This window comes from Electrona antarctica (assembly GCF_951216825.1).
Source record: "Electrona antarctica genome assembly, chromosome: 19".
Lineage (NCBI taxonomy): Eukaryota > Metazoa > Chordata > Actinopteri > Myctophiformes > Myctophidae > Electrona > Electrona antarctica.
Window position 1 is genome coordinate 5,790,479 of NC_136800.1, and position 23,694 is coordinate 5,814,172.

A 23,694-nucleotide genomic window follows, 5' to 3' on the forward strand; every position below is an offset into this window, starting at 1 on the left:
TGGGCGAGGGTGTAGCGAGTCTACTCTGACCCTAGGTGGCACTGCACTGAGCTCATGCTGCGCAGCGAAGCAGCCTCATCAGCTCCGTCTTTCACAACCACCATCAACGTTCTTCCAGCCGGTGGTCTGGTCTCCTTTGACTGCTGCTTTGAACTATAGGCTGAATTCCAATACACCAAAATCTCGGCCACTCACTCACTCACTCACTCGGTCACTCGAGCGTGGCCGTGTTACGATGAAATTGGTGACCTGCTGAAATGTGTGACAATCACTTGACATCACATAACGTCAGTGTCCGAACGAAAATCATTGCGGTTTGTTTATTAGCAGCCTAGCGTTATTTAGGACAAATTCAAAGATGTAAGTTATGCGCACACGATGGTCACATATTTCGTCAGGGCACCAATTTCACCGTAACACCGCCATGCTGGAGTGAGCGAGTGGCGAGTGAGCGAGTTGCCGGGATTCGGGGTATTGGAATTGAATTTGGCGTGTGTGAACGCTGAACTCTTTCTCTGTGGCGCAGCCCCCGCCCCTTGTCCTGACTCCACGCCTGTCCAATCCCCTGCCTCCCTGGGCACTCCTCCAAGCCAATCAGAAGCCTCCTGAAGCGGCTAGGAGTAGATGGTAATGACCTCTCGACCACCACCGCGGACCAACAGGACCCGGTCTAGGCCGTCCATCAGAACCTCCAGAAACTCCATGTCTGAGAGAGGGACATTCTGCTTAAGGAAAAACACTCACACAGTCATAGTCTTTTGAATGCAATTACATTTAGTTTGTGTCATATTTTAATCACCCGAAATGTGTTAGTGTCAGTCTACTTTTAGTCGACTAAATGCCATACGATTTTGGTCGACTAAATCTACAGTCGATTTTGTCGACTAAAATGGATTTTGGTGGGACTTGACGGCAGATTTTACACTTTGTCGCACGCTGAAAATAGCCGATCTACAAGTTCACAACGCGTCACAGAGCGCAAAAACCAGAGCGCAACCAAACATAAAATGATTTTTTCTCCACTAGTAGCTCCCCAACATATTAGTCTAGTGATTATTTGTAGACGAAATTGTCAGCATATTTAGTCATAGTTTTATAGTCATCATGGCTTAGTTTTTATTTAGTTTTGGGCAGTGAAAAAAGGTAGTTGAAAGATTTTTTGTCATAGTTTTAGTCATCGAAATCAACACTGCACACTCAGTACACAAATATACCAGGGTTGAGTGCATTATGATTGTTGGATGGTTCATTGTATGCCAACTCGTGCATTACAGAGGGGCAGATGCTCAAGTGAAAAAAGGGCACCTTGTGCAGCGCGTGGAACCGGCCGGTTGCCATAATAGTGTGAGATTTATAGATTTTGGGGCCTAAATAATATATTAGAAGCTTTTTAGCAAGAATTGATCAATGTCCCCATGGTCCACATACTGTACAGTGTACACTGTACGAAAACAAATAAATAAATAAAAATAAATCAAAAGGGCACATTTGTCCAGAGGGAAAAGGGCAGGGGGTGCTCTAGCACCCCCTAGTGTCTATCTGTGCACGCCACTGGTATTGCTCTCTTACATTCTCACTACTGATTACTACTCTAACTAGTACATATATCACTATTAAGGTGATGCGTATTATTTATATTCATAGCAATGTTTTCGCAGAACGAAATGGAGCGGAGCAGCTTCACCGGAAGTTGATTCATTGTCACCATGCTTTTCTATCCGTCTCTCCCCCTCTCTCTGTTTCTCTCGTTCTGAATTCTTCCACTGCTTTGTGTGTGTGTGTGTGTGTGTGTGTGTGTATGTGTGTGTGTGTGTGTGTGTGTGTGTATTGCGTGCGCTGCTGCCTATTTTGCACACCCACTCTTGGCTTTTCATAAAGTAGCTACTTTGTGCTCTTCAACAAGATGATCAACTTCTCAGCGGAGATCATGTTGGTCTGGAAGGACCCAGCACTGCTCAAAGTGCCTGAAAACCTGTTATACGAACACAATATGTATAATGTAATATATGCAGTGTGCAAACGTGATTGTCATTACGTGAGGTCGATTCTTTTTTTTCCGTGCTCGGACATTCACTCCGATATTCGGCCCGAAAAACGCAGGCTGTGTCCAAAGACCTTTACTGCTCTTTCCATTAGTAGCACAACCAAATGTGCACAATTGTGTTCATCATACACATCATGTATGTTCACATCATGCATAGCATCATACTGTACATCTATGTACACAGTCAAGAACTGAGAGTGTGAAGGCGTACCCTGAAGAAGGGGCACAGCCATGATGGTTTGGGTGTGAAGGTGTACCCTGAAGAAGGGGCACAGCCATGATGGTTTGGGTGTGAAGGTGTACCCTGAAGAAGGGGCACAGCCATGATGGTTTGGGTGTGAAGGTGTACCCTGAAGAAGGGGCACAGCCATGATGGTTTGGGTGACTGATGGATTGACTGGACTGACTGAAAAAGGATACAGTTCTCGTCGCCTCCCTTGTTCTTCGGAGGTCCCGGCATGTTGAGGAGGACCAGCTGTGCCGTCTGGGACTTGTTGACTATCACCTCGTTCAGCTTGACTGCCGTGTGCATTCTCCTTACATTGCTCTGGTTGCTACAGTATGTGAAACCAACAGCATCCAGGACGGTGAATAATACTGAACCGTTTACGTAAGAGGATAAATATCGACGTGAGAATCTGAAAGGAATCTGGAGGAGTCGGGACTGGGAAGACTCGACGATCTTGGGAGGTATAATCCTCAGTGTTAATCGATCCATTTGTAATTCTAAGATTTTCAGAGTTAAAGGGGGTTCCAAGTGATATTTCTTGTTAAACTGAGTGTTTAATAGCTCCATATTCCGATATTCCGTCTCACCAGCACTTCAAATGTTTTACGAGAACATATCACTTTACAGTACACCCCCTTTAGATTAACATTGGGTTTTTACAGTGATCATCAAATTGGAACCCGGTGCTGGAAAACAAACACACAGCTTCAACTGTCATATGCCAAGCAGAGGTATAGAGGCTAAATCAATAATTAATTCAGTTTTTTACAAAGGCATGCGCTGGGAAGGCAGGAGAGGCACACAAACACACATGCATGTGCATGCATTGCATTGCACGTGCACGGCATGCATCTACGGCTACGAGCACACTAATACCTAATTGTATTCTTCGCCTGTACGACGGTGTCACAGGCTGAAAATAGCCGCTTTGTAAGAAGTTCACAACAAGGTTATTATAGTTAACTAAAACTAACAAAAGGAAAAAATAACGTTTTCGTTAACTGAACTAAAGAAAACTATAAAAGAAAACAAAAACTAACTGAAACGGTATTGTGTATACAAAACTAACTAAAACGAACTGAATTGATAGACAAAATGCCCTTAGTTTTAATTTTTGCCAATTTATTTATAAGCTTAATCAGATAATAAACAGAATATTATTTTTTTAAATGCTATATTTTCCCGAGTTTTTATTACACAATACTTACACTGGCCCTTTTCAATCCTGCACCTGACTTATTTATCAGGTGCAGGATTGAAGGGCTGAAAAAACGAAAACACTAACACTTAACAAATAAACAACAAATAAAAACTGAACTAAAACTAAGCGTAATAAAAACTAATAAAAACTAGCAAACCCGCTCAAAAAACGAACTAAAACGAACTGAATTAAGGGAAAAAAAAGTCAAAACTAACGAAAACTACAATGAAAAATCCAAAACTATTATAACCAAATGGTTCACAACACGTCACACAGGTTGTGACCGTCCGAACAGATTGGCTATTTTTGTGAGTGTGACACCGCCGTACGTTGAAGTATAAATCGGGCTCATTAACAAATAGACAATAGAGGACATGCTCAAGCAAATAACGACAAAGGTTAAGGGAAGTGTGACTTACAGATTCTCCCACTCTCTAGACAGGGGGGAACAAAGCACAACATGTCTTACCATTGATGTAATACCTATAGGCCCATCAGCGACAGCTGTGAGCACCTCTGTGGTATGCTGGTATCGCACCAGTATTTAATATGTCTTAATTAGTGCAGTGGTGGAAAGCAACTAAGTACATTTAGGCCTACTTAAGTACTGTACTTTAATTTAATTTAATTTAATTTAATTTAATTTAATTTAATTTAATTTAATTTAATTTAATTTCATTTCATATTTATTTATTTCATTTCAGTTATGGTTTTACATGATCATATACATTTTTACTTTGTACTTTTTTTTTTTTTTACATATTCCATACCAGAAAAGAAAAGGAGCAGGAAGAAGATAAATTAATTACATTAATTACAATGTTGAGGTATTTGTACTTTACTTTGAGTATTTCCAATTTCCAACACTTTTACTTCTACTCCACTACATCTTCAGAGGCTGTACTTTTACTCAGCTACATTTATTTGAAAACTTTAGTTACTAGTTACTTTGATTATTATTACAAAACATCCATTAGCCACTTCAGCCCTATATACATTTTGGCCATTTGAAAATAGCCGATCTACAAGCTCACTGAGTTCGTAGATCAACTATTTTTTATACATTTGAAAACGTGAAATGGGATATTCTGCATAGTAAGTACTTTCTACTTTTGGTACTTTAAGTACATTTTGATGCCAATACTTTTGTACTTTTACTCAAGTGCATTTAGAATTTCTGACTTTTACTTGTAACAGATTATTTCTATATTGCAGCATTGATACTCTTACTTAAAGGGATAGTTCAGATTTTTTAAACTTAAGTTGTATGAAATACTTGCCATTAATATAGTGGTTGCAACTGTATTAATTGATTGCCCGAGTCCTGTGGTGGGAGTTCTGCTCTGGTTTTGGTGAAATATCAAGTAGTTCCGGTAATTTTGTGGGGGGCACTGGGGGCCACGCAGTAAAAGTAAATGAATCCACAAAACTAACGTCATTTGTATTGTTGACCTATTTCTAAAATATTAGTGCAACTTCCGTTCTTTTTTTACCCCTCTATCACACAGAACTATGTTTTTTGTGTCCATATCACTACGCCCAAAAAATAGTTCCATGTGATAGAGGGGTCAAAGTTGAACGAAAGTCGCGCTAATATTTTAGAAATAGGTCAACAATACAAATTACGTTCGTTTTGTGGATTCATTTACTTTTACTGCGTGGCCCCAGTGCCCCCCACAAAATGACCGGAACTACTTAATATTGACTAAAACCAGAGCAGAACTCCCACCATGGGACTCGGGCAATCAATTAATACAGTTGCAACCACTATATTAATGGCAAGTATTTCATACAACTTAAGTTCAAAAAATCTGAACTATCCCTTTAAGTAAAATAATTGAGTAGGCCTACTTTTTCCACCACTGCCCATTATCATTCTAATTTTTTTCTGTTCAAGGTCTAGCTTTATCGGTTAAATGTAAAAACACTCACAATACACAATACATTTAGAAATACAGTAATCATACCACCACAACAATGAAATGACTGCAGATGATATTTTTTACACAACAGTTCTTAAAATCGCCAGGGGAGGTCACTGTAGCCCTATGGAAGTTACACTGCACAAAGCAAAAATGTGTGTTAATCTGAAACAAGTTAAAGCTTACACATTGTTTGGTAAAAGGGCCGTTTTGTTTCATGAAGTTGATGCAAGATGGAGACAATGGAGACAATCCTAGCTGTGCCAAATAAATTAGATGTATCACATTTAAAGTTATTAATTTAAGCACTCACAGTTTCAGAAAATATATTTTGTTCCCTTGTAGTTATAAAGAAAATGTATCAAGTACAGGCATTTCTCTTGGAAGTTCTTTTGTTGCCGTCGTTAAAAAAACCCACTATCCAATATTATAATTATTTGCACGTTTATTAGCTACACAGTAAAATCTGTTGTAACTATGAGAATGAGTTAAATCAACACCTTTACAGTGTTAACGGTGCTTGTACTCACGGTTTCATACTGAACATGTCTTTGACTCCCATGGCGTTGCTCTCTCGGTTCCTGTGTCGTTCGCTGATCAGCTTGTCCTTGGTCCAGGTCATGTGGACGCGGTCGGGCGTGGCCGCCGCCGCCTTGACGCTCGCTGAGTGGGACGCCGTGTTTCTGTCGTGGATCAGCTGGGCCTGTCGGGAACCGTAGAGTTATAAAGGATAGAGAGGGGGCGGTACCGGGAGCGACAGCAAGTTCTGCAAACTAATGGTTTTGGGGCAAACAAGGTGTTCGCCCGACAACAGCATTTGTTTCTGTGACCAGGAAAATGCAACCTCAGGCAAGCGGGGTCAAACACTTCTCTGGGGATGATAAGACGGTCGAGATGGAAAACTACAAGCAAGGTGGAAAATGATTCACGTGGATGCTTTTAGGACAAACAAAGGCAGTAGGAGTGATATGGACTATGGAGGGATCCGAATACCAGACGAGTCGCCGCTTTACCAACTCGCCCCGGGCGTACAGCTGGCGGAACTGCGCGGCCTGGTATTCCTAAAGTAACATAAGTAAATGATGCTTAAACGGTTAAACCTAACCTTATTCCTAACCTTAACTTCAGTAAAACTATGCCTAAACCTAACCCTATACCTAAACTTAACCCCAGTAAAACTATGCCTAAACCTAACCCTATATCTAAACTTAACCCCAGTAAAACTATGCCTAAACCTAACCCTATATCTAAACTTAACCCCAGTAAAACTATGCCTAAACCTAACCCTATACCTAAACTTAACCCCAGTAAAACTATGCCTAAACCTAACCCTATACCTAAACTTAACCCCAGTAAAACTATGCCTAAACCTAACCCTATACCTAAACTTAACCCTAGTAAAACTATGCCTAAACCTAACCCTATATCTAAACTTAACCCCAGTAAAACTATGCCTAAACCTAACCCTATATCTAAACTTAACCCCAGTAAAACTATGCCTAAACCTAACCCTATATCTAAACTTAACCCCAGTAAAACTATGCCTAAACCTAACCCTATACCTAAACTTAACCCCAGTAAAACTATGCCTAAACCTAACCCTATATCTAAACTTAACCCCAGTAAAACTATGCCTAAACCTAACCCTATACCTAAACTTAACCCCAGTAAAACTATGCCTAAACCTAACCCTATACCTAAACTTAACCCCAGTAAAACTATGCCTTAACCTCAGTAAAACCAAATAAAGAATACAAGAACCGCGGCACCGAGCGGTCGGTGTGAGGTTGGCGGAAAAATCGAGGGGCGAGATGGTTTAGGGGCGACCGTACGTGATACCAGGGATCGTTGCTATGCAGACTGGGACAGAAAACTGTCTTTCCAATTTCCATACAGAGCTAGCGTTTCAAAGTAGTTTCGAAAAACCAAACAAGAGCATGGCTTTGTCAATGGAAGGCAGCATGTGACTGCTTAATGCCAAAACCCTATTGGCCTGAATATAAGACGTTTTTTTCCCCAATGGAAATATCCTAAAGAACGAGGTCGTATTATAATCGGGGACTAGACTATTTGACATTCAATGTTATTTTTCCACAAATGAGTCTTGACAAATGGGGGTCGTCTTATAATCAGAGTCGTCGACTCGTCTTATATTCGGAACAATACGGTACTACTTGAAACTACTACAACTTCTACCATCACTACAATACCAAATATTCCTCTCTTAATGTACAAGCTGCTGCCAGAGCCATCTTATCCCTACTAAGATGCTCAATGAGCACAAATCCAATTAACTGACACAATTAATGGGATATTACTATTAGGCAGTGCATTTAAATGATATGTACTTTCCGAAGAGTTTGTACGCGTTTTCTCTGGCAGCAGCTTTCATTTGCTGTGTGTCAGAATATGTCAGCCTCTACGAGAGCAATGGATGCAGGCAAGACAGCAAAAATGGAGGTTAAGAACTCTGAACTAGGGGCCAAGAACTGGAAAGTTATTGTCCTCTATGCTGGACAGATTAACAAGAAGATGAAGGACCGTGTCGTCGACCGAGGGACCTTAGAATTCAGCCTGAATGAGCGTGTTTTGTACTCTCCAGATCAACTTCACATAACGGCGTCGGCACTGTTCTCTACCACGTGTGTCCATCACCATGCCACTTTCCAGTTCTGCAACACAGAACGGTTCCCAAACGGTTCAGCCCCGTGACCCAAAACAGAAATTAGATATTCGTATTGGGAAACAGTTCTGTAACACACAGGCTATAGGGCATTTAATGGCGAGCCGATGGCTTCTCAACTAAAGTCCGTTTCAGTTGAGAAACGATTGACGTTTACACACGGCAGCCATTTTGCTTTTACGTCATGAATCCCTGGAGTATGGACTTAAAAATGGCCACTGCTGTGTGTATTATGGTCAACGCCATTAATAATGGTCTAATAACGGTCAAGCCATTATCAGAGGGCTCCGTCTGTGCTCAAAAAGAACAATAGATACAATAAGTTAACAATTGTCCTTAGCAGCCACGATGACGAGGAGTGAGAATGAAGGGATGGATGTTAAGGACAGAGCAGGGGTCAACACCATGTTGGCTTGTTGTGGTGGACATTTTTGTCAACATTCCATTTTTTCCATGAACGTACAAAATGAGTGGACAGTAATATTACCAGAAACACATACAGAGCTAGCCCTGAAGGACCACAACAGGTCTGTAACTCTGGGGGTGTTCAAATGAAACCAAATGGACCCTTATACGGGAACATTTGGTTCCATTTGCACACTCTCAGAGTTAAGGGGGTCCTTGCAAATAAAACATTTGAGAACCCCAATAGTTGGACTCCTAGGGGCTGTATTTTGCGTGTCTTAAGTACCAGGTCTTATTAACTTAAGACCTGGAGGCGTGGTCAATGCTGTTTGGCCACTCAGAATAGCCAAATGGCATTGATCACGCCTCCAGGTCTTAAGTTAAGTAATAAGACCTGGTACTTAAGACACGCATAATACTAGTGTCATGCATACTCTGAAGAAAACCTAGCAACTTGACATTCAGTAATTGGGTCTCATGATCAAAATAAGAACAGTATAATGACGTGTAAAAACGGAAAATCTCAAATTTGCCACAGACAAGACCGAGTCTTTGCCGCGGACACATTTGAACGTGTACGGTCGGACATATTGATGACCCCTGGGATGGAGCAATGAATGGCATCATGGTCGGCGACTATGGGATGTCTAGTTTGCCAACATGGCTACCTCATCCTCCAGGAAGCACACCCTGGGGACCTGCAGGGTGTTTTGGGGGAGAAGAGTGGGCGTGTCAACGTCCGTCGACCTCTTCCTCTTAACGGAGCTCCGCGATTCGTCCGTGATGCTCTGAATCTGAGCACCGTGTCCGACCGCGAGTCACGCAGCAGCAAGGTGGGGGGGGCAGAGTTCAAAGGTCAGTAATAAGGTCAATAGAAACTATAGAACAGTGGTTCCCAAAGTGGGGACCCCCCCCCCAGGGGTCCTTGAGGCAGTTCCAGGGGGTCCCCCAGCTAAATGATAGTTTGGAACCAAATGGACCCTTATGGGTCTGTAACTCTGAGAGTGTACAAATGGAACCAAATGGACCCTTATGGGTCTGTAACTCTGAGAGTGTACAAATGGAACCAAATGGACCCTTATGGGTCTGTAACTCTGAGAGTGTACAAATGGAACCAAATGGACCCTTATGGGTCTGTAACTCTGAGAGTGTACAAATGGAACCAAATGGACCCGTGAGGGTCCATTGTGATATTATATTTTTCCATATCGCCGAGTAGAAAAAAATGTGGTTTTATCATAAACATTAGTGAGGGACCAACTAGGGTAAAACAGTCATTACTAGGGACCAATAGGCAGTTGCTAGGGCATGATATGTGGCTGCTAGGGTAAAACAGGTGGTTGCTATGGTCTAATAGGTGGTCGGTAGGGTCTAGTAAAAAACGGTGGTTGCTAATATCAAACTGGTCAAGGTAAAACTGGGCTTTCTATGGTAAAACACCAATGAGAAATACCTTTTGAGCGTACTCCTTTAAGAAGAATATAAAACAATAAAATCAGTCATTCCATGTATACGGTCATTACAGTATGTGTGATGTGTACAGTACAGTGGCAGCGGTGGCCGAACGGTTTGCGGAGCGGTCTTGATACCGGAAGGTCGCCAGTTCGTATCCCCGGACCGGCACGTTAAAATTACCACCGCTGAAGTGCCCTTGAGCAAGCCATTGAACCACTACCATGAAATGTTCTATGAGCAGGGCCTGGCTGTAAACAAGTATCTGATGCTTAGTCCAGTTACCCTGGGTAAATATAGTAACTTTGCTTTGCTTTGCTTACACATTGGCATACATAATGTTTGTTTGTCATGCTGCTCACGCTCACCTCTCTCTCCCTCTCGTTGCGAGACAGCTGCATCTGCTTGAGCATCTGAGACCTCTGCTCCATGACCAGAGTCTTCTCATAGGTGAACGCTGAGATGTCGCTGTCGTGCTGAAAGAGAGCATAGCCAAACAATTACATGCCGTGCCTCTTAACCCATTTCGGGCGGGAACCCCTCTTTTGGTGTTTTAAGCACTCTGTTCTACTTTGGCTATTGAAAAATAGCAGATCTACAAGCTCATAGCACGGCACACAGTTTTTGAGTGGTGTAAACCACTCCTACAACTGGCTTTGTTAGTTTGTCTGTCTGTCTGTTCGTACCAAAAAATGAGCATGGTTGCTATGGTCACCCAGTTCACACGGGTGTGATTTCATTACGTCAGACATTACGTCAGACCACAGCTGATCAGTCTATATAAGACCTTACACCACTCAGTTCACACGGGTGTGATTTTTAACAAACATTTTGCTGCGGCAGGTCACCTCAGGATATTGCACAAGATATAACCAGAAACACACGTGTGGATGTTGACAGGCATGTCTCTTATATACAGGGTTGGGAGTAACTATATTACTAACGAGTTACTTTACGTAAAGAAACTACTTTTTGTGGTAACTAGTAAAGTAACTAGTTACCCTTTCCCATTCAGTAACGCCATTATAGTTACTGTGTTTTCAATGAGTTAGTAGTAGTTACCCACGTTACATCATTACCTAATGTGATCCAAAAGAACCGTCTCCTCCTCCTGCCAGTGCGGAGTCTGTCATGTAAACTGACAGGATGGAGTCTGTCATGTAAACTGACAGGGTGGAGTCTGTCATGTAAACTGACAGGATGGAGTCTGTCATGTAAACTGACAGGGTGGAGTCTGTCATGTAAACTGACAGGGTGGAGTCTGTCATGTAAACTGACAGGGTGGAGTCTGTCATGTAAACTGACAGGGTGGAGTCTGTCATGTAAACTGACAGGGTGGAGTCTGTCATGTAAACTGACAGGGTGGAGTCTGTCATGTAAACTGACAGGGTGCGCTGAGTGCACTCCCAGAGTGAAACACATTCCACATGAGAAACAGAAAGTGGCTTCCACAGGGCAGAACGTCATCATAACGAAAGCCTTAAGGTGGAAAGTCTGGTGACGCACGGTTAGGAAAACACGCGCACGCACGCACACGCACACACACACACACACACACACACACAGCGTGACACGCACAACGCAGACGAACAGAGCCAGAGCCTCACCATCTCCACCACCTCCACCTCGGCATTGAGACGCAGCTGGTAGAGGAACAACTGGAGGTCTTTCTTCATCTGGATGGAGTTGTCGTCCATCTGCGCCACGGTGAAGATACGCATCTTACACTTCCTCCACACCTGTGTGTGTGTGTGTGTGTGTGTGTGGGGGGGGGGGGGGGGGGGGGGGGGGGGGTGACAAGAGAGAGAAATGTTAAAGGTGGATGAAACACCTAGGCTTATTTTGTTCCAGTTGAGATTGTAGACCTGAGGCAGATTCTACGAATGCCTTCTAAATCGGTATAGTTCAAACCATTTCGTAATTCTAGATTATTCAACAATGTTCGCGATATTTTCCTTAATGTTAAAAAATAGCAAGCAATAACAAGTGATGCGCTGCGAGCTTGTATATCTGCTACATAAATGGGTTTAGAAAGGACAGCAGAGTAAAAAAAAACATGTCAGGGCCAAATTATATGCATGCATGGTACATGCACGCACACCTCCGAAATGCCTAAGACGCTGCCGTCAGAACTTACTCTACTTTGTCAGTTTATCGTGTGTGCTTTGAGTGAGTATATTACATCCTTCATCCTTCCAGCAGTCGGAAACTAGTACAAACTAAGTATCTTTCATTCTCAAGATTCCTTTCTACAAGAGCCCGTCCCTTAGATTTAAGGTTCTCGATTAACTCTCCCCTAACACACGCACGCACGCACGCACGCACGCACGCACGCACGCACGCACCTTGTGTTGTGAGAGCAGGAAGGGCAGCAGCATGAGCAGCCCTCCGTCGTGCACGATCCACCACACGTCGATGGTGCCCTCCCTCAGGCGCTCCTGGCTGGCGGGGAAGCGGTCGATGTTCTTGGCCACCAGCAGCGCCTGCTGCGCCGACGTCGTCTCTCGTATCGTCTCTGGAGAAGGAGAGTGGTGGAAAAAGTACTCAAACTTTTTACTTAGGTAAAAGTATTAATACTGCAGAACTATTTGGTTACAAGTAAAAGTCCGGAATTCAAAATGTGCGTATTGAGTAAAAAGTGCAAAGGTATTGGCATTAAAATGTAAATTGGCACCAAAAGTAAAAGTGCTCATTGTGCAGAATGTCCCTTTTGAAGTTTTCAAAATAATAATCTTGCAGATCTACAAGCTCACAATGTGTCGAATCGCGACGCATTGTGAGCTTGTAGATTTGCTATTTTCAAATGGCCGAAATGTACTGGATATTCAGTATTTTAGCCGTGCTGTGAGCGCCCCCTCCAGAGATACTTCCGGGTCCTACTTTTGTGTCGCTTTTGTGTCCCCATAGAGCTATACTGTGACGCTCCGTCGGACTAAATCTGAGACGAAAGCAACCACGAAAGTCTCATTTTACCGCTTTCCTCGCAACAACAAAGCTGCTGCTCTCCCAAATCTGTCTGTGACAGGCCGTCTGCCCCACACGGAATACTATCGCCATTTTATTTCATTGTGTCAACTAAATCCTCATTAATTGCAAACTAGATTCAACATACTCAAGCCTGCACACATTCTAAATATGCACCCGAAATATTGTACTGAGCAAATGGACTGTTACCACCTTCAATAATAATGATAATAATAGTCTTTATTGTCTCCACATCATATATTTTCTTTGTCATGGACAACATTAATAATTCTACTCGAGTTGGAAGCATTAAGACCCATTTTAACCCTCAATGGCTTCCTTTCTGAAAAATAATGTCATTGTAAAAAGATTCACGCGTTTAGATATTCTATTTACAATGAGATGCGGACGGGAGCTGGTGCCACTTGGACCCGGACGTAACGTAGCACTACAAAATTACGTCGGACTTAAATACTGAATAGGGCTGAAGTGACTAATGTATGTTTTGTAATAATAATCCAAATCTACAAAGCAACTAGAAACTAAAGTTTTCTAATAATTGCAGTGGATTTAAAAATATTTGCCTCTGAGATGTAGTGGAGTAGAAGTAAAAGTATTGGATATTGGAATTACTCAAGTAAAGTACACACACACACACACACACACACACACACACACACACACACACACACACACACAGGTCTCATTCTGGTCATTAGATTAGCACATAATAACCACGTTTAACCATCCATATTTTTAAGGATGCCAAAATAATATGTTTTAAAAGGGTATGTGTCCTAACCTATAAAGTTCTTCCAGGGGTAGGTGTCCTGGGCCTGCCTCCAGCCCGCCGGCCACGCCATCAGCACCGAGTTGTGCTTCATTCCTCCGAGGCCCGCCGACTGGATGAGGTGAGAGAAGCCGTCTCGCAGGTTGGACGAAACCACCACGTGGCTGAAGCCTTTGGTGCGCTCCGCAGACATGGCCGCCTTCATGTTCTGGACGGGGGGAAATACAGGAACGGACACAAACGGACACAACTCGTAAGCAGTGATGGAAAGTAACTAAGTACATTTAGTACTGAGTACTGTACTTAACCCATTTAGACCCGAGTTCGATTCTACAAATGTCTTCTAAATCATGACAGTTTTCTGAAAAAGCTATGTTTCTATGTCAGTCGTTCTTCGATTTTTCAAAAATCGCAGACCTACAAGCTTGTAGCGCGCCACTCGGTGGCGTGCTATGAGCTTGTAGATCTGCTATTTTTCAATAGCTAAAGCATAACATAATGCTAACACCAAAAGGGGTTCCCGCCCAAAATGGGTTAACCCATTTAGACTTGAGTTCGATTCTACAAATGTCTTCTAAATCATGACAGTTTTCTGAATAACCTGTGTTTCTATATCAGTGCGGTGCTCAAACTATTTCATGTCAAGGATCCCAGAAATTATATGTATTTGGCTGCAGACCCCCATCTGAAAATATGTTGTTCCAGGGACCACCCCAGAAGCAAAGATTGAGTTAAAAAACGTTCGCTCTGAAAGAATATGTATTCAAAGATTTGCGCCACATTTAAAAAAAGTTAAAAAAATAAAAAAATAATTCCCAATGTTAAAAAGACGTTAAAGACGTCTTTTGGCCTGGATCCGCTTTCTTTATGGAGTATATACGGGTGGGGTACGAACATGTACGGAGTTGGCACCTGCCGTACCCTAGCCGAATATGTTCGTAGATTTAAAGATTTAAAGCTGCTATAAGCAATAATATGTCAACATTTTAATGAACTTTTTCTTTTGGTATTCAAACAGCCAGCAATGGGTAGAACGCTCCCAAACAAAATGTAGTCTCTGTGACACATCTAGGGGGCCCCAATCTGCATTCAAAGATGTTCCTAGAAGCTTTGTCATTGGTCGAAAAAAACCCGGTCGCAATGACTAACCAGCGAACCAAGGAAGCAGACAGGCAAATCGACCAATGACTAAGCTTCTAGGAAAATCTTTTAATGCAGATTGCGGCCCCTAGATGTGTCAGAGAGCGTTGGGAGCGTTCTACCCATTGCTGGCTGTATGAAACAAAAAAGGTAATTAAAATGTTGACATATTATTGCTTATAGCAGCTTTAAGTAAATACATGTGAGTACTTTTTCCACCACTGACTACTACTAGTAACAATCCAACTGTAAAGCACTTTGAGCTGCATTTCATGTCATGAAATGACATGAAACATTTTTTTTTTAATTGATTTTTTTGTGGCTTTCGCCTTTATTTTATATATTTTATGGAGGGACAGACAGTAGGCTGACAAGAAATGGGGAGAGAGATGTGGGGGAAGACATGCAGTAAAGGCCGTCGGGATCGGGAGTCGAACCCGCGGCACACTGCCAGACTGGATTACCAGACAAGGTGCCTGGACCGCTGAGCCACGGGCCAGGCCGTATTATTATAAACTAACCCAGGGTTCCCCAATTAATTTTCCTCAAGGGCCATATTTTGACTAGGGTACCAGGCTGGGGGCCGAGTCCGCGCACAAGGTCGAGGTCTGACAGTTTGACATGCATAGGCTACTGACCCCCATTTAATGCCATTTATATCTGGGACCCCCTAAAAAAAACAGGGGCCACAAGGTGGCGCTCCGCGGGCCGCAAATGGCCCGTGGGCCGCCTATTGGGGAACCCTGAACTAACCTGTTCTCCAGTCTTGGCGTCGCTGCCTCTGGTCATGTAAGTGCCCTCCAGGACAGAGGAGACGATGGTCAGGCCCTTCCCTGCTTTGAGCTGCGTGGTGAAGGAGAGGAGGCGAGGGTGCTTCACGCCCATGTCCGAGTCCAGCTTACACAGCACCAACATCTGGGGCCTGCACGGAGAGTACCAAACATTACTACTACACACAGCACCAACATCTGGGGCCTGCACGGAGAGTACCAAACATTACTACTACACACAGCACCAACATCTGGGGCCTGCATGGAGGGTACCAAACATTACTACTACACACAGCACCAACATCTGGGGCCTGCACGGAGAGTACCAAACATTACTACTACACACAGCACCAACATCTGGGGCCTGCATGGAGAGTACCAAACATTACTACTACACACAGCACCAACATCTGGGGCCTGCACGGAGAGTACCAAACATTACTACTACACACAGCACCAACATCTGGGGCCTGCACGGAGAGTACCAAACATTACTACTACACACAGCACCAACATCTGGGGCCTGCATGGAGGGTACCAAACACGATTGGTGGAAAACACTACTCAATGTTTGGACTTAAGCCATTGAGACCCGAGACCAGATTCTATAAAATGTCTTCTGATCCTGACAATTTTCTGAAAGACCTATGTTTCTGTGTCAGTGGTTTTCACACTTTTTCATCTCAAGGAGCCTGCCCCAGAATGATATGTATTTGGCCCGGGGACCCTCTTCTGAAAATATTTCGTTCCAGGGACCCCCCAGAAGCAAAGATTTGAGTTAAAAACTTTCGCGGCACGCATTGTTAGCTTGTATATCTGCTATTTTCAAAAGGCCAAAATGTATATAGGGCTGAAGTGGTGAGGGTATGATTTGATCAAAATCTCTAAAGTAACGAGTAACCAAAGTTTTCAAATAAATGTAGTGGAGTAAAAGTACACTGTTTGGATCCGAGATGTAGTCGAGTAGAAGTAAAAGTATTGGAAATACTCGAGTAAAGTCCAAAAATGTACTTAGTTACTTTCCACCACTGCAAAAGACAATTACAACACATCATAATGATGTTCTCATCAACCTATTATCAAAAAAAAGATGAGAAAAAAAAAGAATACTACACATTGACAAGCCTACACTCACGCGCGCACACACACACACACACACACACACACACACACACACACACACACACACACACACACACACACACACACACACACCTCCAGTTCTTGGTGTGCGGTGGGGCCTCCTCCAGGCGTATAAGGGCGTAGCGCGCTGCGTTGAGCGACAGGCCTCTGATGCCGTCCCCCCACGCCTTCTCTGCCCTGAGAGAGCCACAAGGTGCAGGTTAGTGTTGTTTTTGATAACACATTTTGATGTAGTTTCAGTCACAGTCTTTTGAATACAATGTAATTTAGTTTTAGTCACAGTCTTTTGAATACAATGTAATTTAGTTTTAGTCATATTTTAGCGTTTTAGTGTTAGTCCAGTTTCAGTCGGCTAAATATCATATGATTTCAGTCGACTAAAGGTGGCTTTACACTAGCCGATTTTTTTAAATCTGAAATCTGATAGCACCACACACTACAGGATAATCGGAGCGGGGCAGAGCAAATATCAAACATTCTTGATGTTGATCGGGCCGATCCCGATCACCCCCTGAGCGTCAAAAATGCCCGATTATCGGCTAGTGTAAGGCCACCTTTAATCTACAGTTGATTTTGTCGACAAAAAATTTTGGCGGGCGTTGATGATGTCGTAATGGCTGATTTTAAACTTGGTTGCATGCTGAAAATAGGTTTGAGCTATTTTAGAGCTGTACAAATAGAGTGTACAAATGTATACACTCTCAGAGTTTCACACCCGTACGGGGCCATTTGGAACACACTCAAGGACACTTTGAGACCCACTGGTGTAGCAGAGTGTTTCCAGTGAGCCAACATGCACAGTAGCAGTACCCTGACTCTGTTTGACCAGAATGGAACAGAGCCTTCATTAGTATCATCGGTAACACATGTGAAGGAAGTAGGGAAGGGGCCCAAGTTCTTTCCAAAATGGCGCGCGTGCATGGAGCCCATTAAGGCTTACATGCCAGGCAAAACTCACCCTCTGTACTCGATATACTTGTAGATGCAGCTCGCTACCATCATGGCAACCAAGGCGTAGTACCAAGAAGAGACGAACATGAGGGAGACACACAGGCTCATGCCCAGGAAGGACAAAGACCTACGGGAAAAAACACACACACGCAAAACAAAAAAAGCCTCAGGTTTCACAGGGATAGAACTCGACTGAAACACATTCAAACATAATGTTTACACTCGTACTGTAAGTATTGACCTTTTGCAGACCGCGGCCATCTTTGCCATGGGAGTTTGGAAGCGCTCGTTTTCAGCGAAGCAACGTCCTGCTGCCTCCTGCATTATGTGCCAATTAAAAACAGGTGGTGCGCATGGGCCGTGATAACCAACGAGCTCTTCCAAACTGCAACACTTATAGAAAAATAATCACCTGCAAGGACAGGAAGTAGCTCATAACATGTCTACGGTGGATTTTTATGAAACAAACACTTTGCGGATAGAAAGAGGATAATTAAATCTTTTCGTACAGCTGCAATGTTGGTGAGTTTGACGTCGTTTAATACAATCAGACTTTGGATGTATGGGATGTCAATGGGAAATGGGCACCTACTGTTGTTACCACCCTGCCATTAACTTACTGTATATGGCAAGATGGCCACGGTGTGCATATGGTCAATTACAAACTAGGACGAGAAGGATGCTGCTTGGAATGTGGTTGGAATGTTGCACTTGCCGTAGTACTTGCCCACTTGCACTTGCTGTAGTACTTGCCCACTTGCACTTGCCGTAGTACTTGCCCTAGCCTCGACCTCCTACAGGCATAGGCTCAATTTATGTAACTTAAATAGCACTTTATGTAGACATAACACTCTATAGTGTATACACTATACACTTATAGTTTCATTAGATAGATATCCCACTGTTAGGTTCTTAGCTCACGTATGATTCATGATGACTATTTTTTATGTATTTGATGTACTGCCATGTTTTTTATTCTTGCTTACTGTAAATCGCTCTGGATTAAGAGCGTCTGCTAAATGCCTAAATTTATGTCGCATTGAAGGCCTTATCATTATTTGAATCATTTAAAACTCAAATCCATTCTGAGTGTTACATAATCGGTGATTATATATATATATATATATATTACAGTGAATATATTTATATTATATTATATATTATACAGTGATTATGGTAATACGGTTATTTGTCACATGCTGTTGTATTGTATAGAGTGCTGATTGAAGTTCTCAGTCACAGGTCTGGTTGCTGCTGCGGTGCTCGGAGGCGGAGAGCCATCCACCTTCCACCTGCCCACCTCGTCACCGTGAGCCTATCATCAAGCGGAGGGCCGGCCTGTGGAAGCCTACTTAGGCACAGCTGTGACTGAAGCTCTTTGGCATTGTGGCTCAGTCTGCTATACTGAGAACACTCTGTCCAGGGAGCTGTGAAGCTATCATTGTTAAAAAGCCAACACTAGGGACTCTAAATGTTTGGAGCGCCCTGAGTGTCTGAATAGTATGACTCTGTCTCACTGTTGATGTTACACGCAATTATACTTACGTTATGGTTTAACTGCTAAGTTTTAAAGGAGTATGGGAGCTTGCTTTCTGTAACAGTCATTCTTTTGTTAGGCATAAGGTAGAGTTTATATAGTTTGATCATTTGTAACCCTTTTCCTTTTGTTGGCTAGGTTTAGGTAGAGGGTTACGTTGCATTTAGATTAGGTATAGTTCATTTTGTTTGTTTCTCTGGGTTGCCTTTGGTCATTATATAATTTAAATAACATTATCTTTAAGTTCTGTAACACTATACGGCTCGAGCAGAGAGCTCAAAATAGCCCAAAATAACAGGGGTTTGTTATTTTGGTTGGAAACCCATTAAACTATCACCCTAGTAGTAAGTCATGGTTGTCTAGAAGATTGTAGATATATATATATATATATTGATACCTTTGTAATTTATTGCATATCTTCTATTGTATACAACCTTATTTCAGTACTGTGAATAAACAACAGTTCACTTTCCAGCCTTGTTGCATCCTTTAATAACCCCTAGACCTAAGGGAAGGTAACAGTGAGGACTGTAGACAGTGAACGATGAACATGTTGCAAAGCTCCACCTACCAGTGATAGAACTTGAAGCGAGGTCTCCAGTTTGGTGTGCGCAGCAACGTCTGAATAGCACAGGCCAGATTAACAAACAGATAGCACATAAGGAAGAACCTGAAAACACGCGCGCGCGCGCACACACACACACACACACACACACACACACACACACACACACACACACACACACACACACACACACACACACACACACACACACACACACACACACACACACACACACACACACACACACACACACACACACACACACACACACACACACACACACACACTTATTTGAGTTCATATTTAACAAGGACTTCTTGAATACAAACAATAGTAGATGCGCAAACTTGGAAAACTCAAGTGTTTCGGGATACAGATCACAGGTATAGTAAGCATCGCCTCCTCCATATATGGCGACTGCCACACACACACACAGCCCAGATTGATCAATAGACAGCTCATCAGGCAGAGGAAAAAAACATGAAACCATCACACTGGTGGGGTTTGATTTTATGCGTTTTTTGCCCCCTTGAGGAGTGGTGTGTCCTTCCAGATCCACCATAGCCTACGCTACGGTACTCGTTTTGTTTCCGCTCTTGTGGGAAACACATCTTGATGACATCATCAAGATGTGATTCACCATGTTAATGATTTTTTTCAGCCCCTTTAAGTACTGTACAATTTTGAGCTATTTGTACTTTGCTCGAGTATTTCCAAATTCCAATACTTTTACTTCTACTGCTTTAACTCCACTATATGTATTTGAAAACGTTATTAGTAACTGGTAGTTACTTTGTATATTTTGATCATTATTACAAAACATAACCACTTAATTTCGTCCATTTGAAAATAGCCGATTAACCACTTCATTTCGTCCATTAACCACTTAATTTAGTTCATTTGAAAACAGCTGATCTACAAGCTCACAATGCATCGCGATGCGACACATTGTGAACTTGTAGATCGGCTATTTTCAAAAGATTTGTATACATTTTGAACTTGTGAAATGGGACATTTTGCATAGTGAGTACTTTTAATTTTGGTACTTAAAGTACATTTTGACACCAATACTTCCAGGTCTGTTACTCAAGTAAAAATGTAATTAACAGACTTTCACTTGTAACAGAGTAGTTCTACACAGTTCTACGGAGTAGTACTATTGATACTTTTACCGAAGAAAAAGAATGAGAGTACTTTTTTCCCCGCCACTGCCATTTTGAATCAATCACCTACATGGAAAGGATGGGCGCCACGGCGTCCAGCGACGCGATGAGGATTCCTATCTCGCAGATCCCGGTGGTGAGCAACAGAGCCCACGTCGGCTCCCCGTTAGCCTTCCCGTGTCCAAACACCTGGGAGAGACAGCGAGAGAAAGGACGGTGGGATTTAAAGATGGAGTGCCACATTTTTTTTTGTCTATGAGGTGACAGTACTTCATTAGACACCCTGGAGTCGTTTTTATGTGCAATGGTGTATAGAGGGTATGCGCGTGACATCATCATCAAACCAGGAAGTTATGCAGGAACGCCTACTGAGTGGCAAAAAACGACTTTCTGGCCTTGACAGCCCATACATCCAAACAGAAAAGTCCTATCAGATTGCATTAAACAACCTTAAACAATGTTAAACTCACTTTGCCTGTTGCTTTGCCACTCGATTTGCCACTCGATGTGCCATTCACTTTAAGCATGCGCATACCCTCTATTAACTTGTATTTAGGGTTTCTTCCTGGAGGTTGAACCCTTGACAGTCAAACGGGCCAATGAAATAAACAGAAATATAGTGACATCAAACTATCAGCTATTAACTCATTGACCGTAGTAGGCAGGCAGTCGACTGCTGTCGGCTACCGCCACCATAGACGCTCGTTCTATTTCCACCTTTTCCGCCATTCTTTTCTCTACTCGGTCTGTGTCTCATAGGAGGGCTGTGGGCAGTTCAGAAACCTTTTTAAACTAGAAATATATATTTAGATTTTGTATCATCGTGAGAACGATGGCTTTAATTCCCGCATTGCAATTTTTCAGGACTAGAAAGCCTGCCGTTTCTATTAGCTTGGATTCCCCATCGCTGATGTCACTGGCAGGACAGGTTTCTGAACTGCCCACCATGAGACACAGACTAGAGTAGAAAAAACAACATTGTGCTATTTTATCATGAACACGCACAATTACACACTCATCACATACAGACATGGACACACACACCTGCAAAAATGGGACGATGCCATCGCGTGCTATCGCCTGCAGAAGTCGGGGGGCGCCAGTGAGGCTCTGAAGCCCCGCCCCGCAACAGGAGAAGAACGAGCCAATCACAATCACCCAGGGTGACGGCCAGGCTAATGTTCCAATCACCAGGTTCTTCTTTACCGAGTCGCCGAATCTGGAATGCACGCACGCACACACGCACACGCACACGCACGCACACACACACACACACACACACACACACACACACACACACACACACACACACACACACACACACACACACACACACACACACACACACACACACACACACACACACACACACACACACACACACACACACACACAAATGAGATAGACTGAAAGTCTGTGGTGGAAAAAGTACTCAAATTCTTTGTATCAATACTGCAACATAACAAGTCTGAAATTCAAAATGTACTTGAGTAAAAGTGCAAAAATATTGGTATCAAAATGCACTTAAAGTACTCATTGTGCAAAATGTCCCATTTCAAGTTTTCAATTGTATACAAATCTGAGCTTGTAGATCTGCTCTTTTCAAATGGCCAAAATGTATATATAGTGCTGATTGAAGTGGCTAATGTACATTTTGTAATACCGGTAATAATCAAAATGTACAAAGTAACTAGTAACTATAGGATGATGGCATCGTCCCATTAAGTTCTCAAATTAATGTAGTTGAGTAAAAGTACAACATTCGCCTCCGAGATGTATAGTGGAGTAAAAGTAAACGTATTGGAAATACCTCAAAATTGTACTTAAGTAAATGTACTTAGTTACTTTCCACCACTGGTGAAAGTATAAACTCATAATTATGACGATTTGGCTGACGTTTATCTGATCTAATTCACAAGAACATATTAGACAGATGCTCTTATTCCTTTGTTCACAAAGAGAAAAGCCTGTTATGATTATGTTTCTGAAAACCGAGTTGAGACAATTATCAGTGATTATGCTTTATCCTTTTGATAGATAGATATCACAGATACATTTTTATGTATATGCATTTTTGTAAATGAAAGTTGTAAATCAATGAATCAATCAAATGATATGTTGTGAACTCTACATAACCTGGGCTAATCCAACCAAGCTTGTCTGGTCATAATTATGTTAATCTTATTACGGTCTCTCAGGGATGCACTGAAGTGTGTGTGTGTGTGTGTGTGTGTGTGTGTGTGTGTGTGTGTGTGTGCGTGCGCGCGCGCGCGCCTGTCTGTCTGTCTGTCTGCGTGTGTGCGTGCGCCTGTCTGTCCGTCTGTCTGTCTGCGTGCGCCTGTCTGTCTGTCTGTCTGTCTGTCTGTCTGTCTCACTTTATTCATTGACATACATATCACCACAGCCAAACCCATGTGACCATTGATGCCATAAAACAGTGGTTCCCAAACCTTTCAGCCCGTGACCCAAAAGAATGTGGTTTTGGTCGCTTGACTGAGTGTGAAAGCAACCTGCACTGAAACAGACGGTAATAACATTGTTTAAAAGCTCTCACTTACTTGTCTCTTAACACCACTCCTTCAATACAAGCCCCGAACAGCACCACACAGGAGATATCTACACGATGTTACAGTTAAGAACAGCACCACACAGGAGATATCTACACGATGTTACAGTTAAGAACAGCACCACACAGGAGATATCTACACGATGTTACAGTTAAGAACAGCACCACA

At 42.7% G+C, this 23,694-nt stretch overlaps 1 protein-coding gene across 3 annotated transcripts in view; it reads right to left on the bottom strand.

Moving 5' to 3' along the window:
- Positions 1-279: 279 nt before the first annotated feature.
- LOC306912414 (solute carrier family 12 member 7-like) overlaps positions 280-23,694 on the bottom strand; it is a gene marked incomplete at its 5' end in the record, with an annotated part of 63,083 nt that continues 39,668 nt past the window's right edge. The window contains 15 exons of one of the 3 annotated variants that reach the window (XM_079488614.1): positions 280-706; positions 2,465-2,598; positions 3,894-3,908; positions 5,927-6,099; positions 10,305-10,412; positions 11,544-11,675; positions 12,282-12,451; positions 13,703-13,898; positions 15,584-15,752; positions 16,816-16,920; positions 17,702-17,821; positions 19,803-19,901; positions 21,030-21,148; positions 22,004-22,178; positions 23,518-23,575. In XM_079488614.1, the coding sequence (XP_079344740.1) occupies positions 615-706; positions 2,465-2,598; positions 3,894-3,908; positions 5,927-6,099; positions 10,305-10,412; positions 11,544-11,675; positions 12,282-12,451; positions 13,703-13,898; positions 15,584-15,752; positions 16,816-16,920; positions 17,702-17,821; positions 19,803-19,901; positions 21,030-21,148; positions 22,004-22,178; positions 23,518-23,575 (1,865 nt within the window). In that variant the 3' untranslated portion in view covers positions 280-614. Of the gene's footprint in view, positions 707-2,464; positions 2,599-3,893; positions 3,909-5,911; positions 6,100-10,304; positions 10,413-11,543; positions 11,676-12,281; positions 12,452-13,702; positions 13,899-15,583; positions 15,753-16,815; positions 16,921-17,701; positions 17,822-19,802; positions 19,902-21,029; positions 21,149-22,003; positions 22,179-23,517; positions 23,576-23,694 lie in introns of those variants that run through there. The other 2 variants (XM_079488615.1, XM_079488616.1) reach the window with 2 other exon arrangements.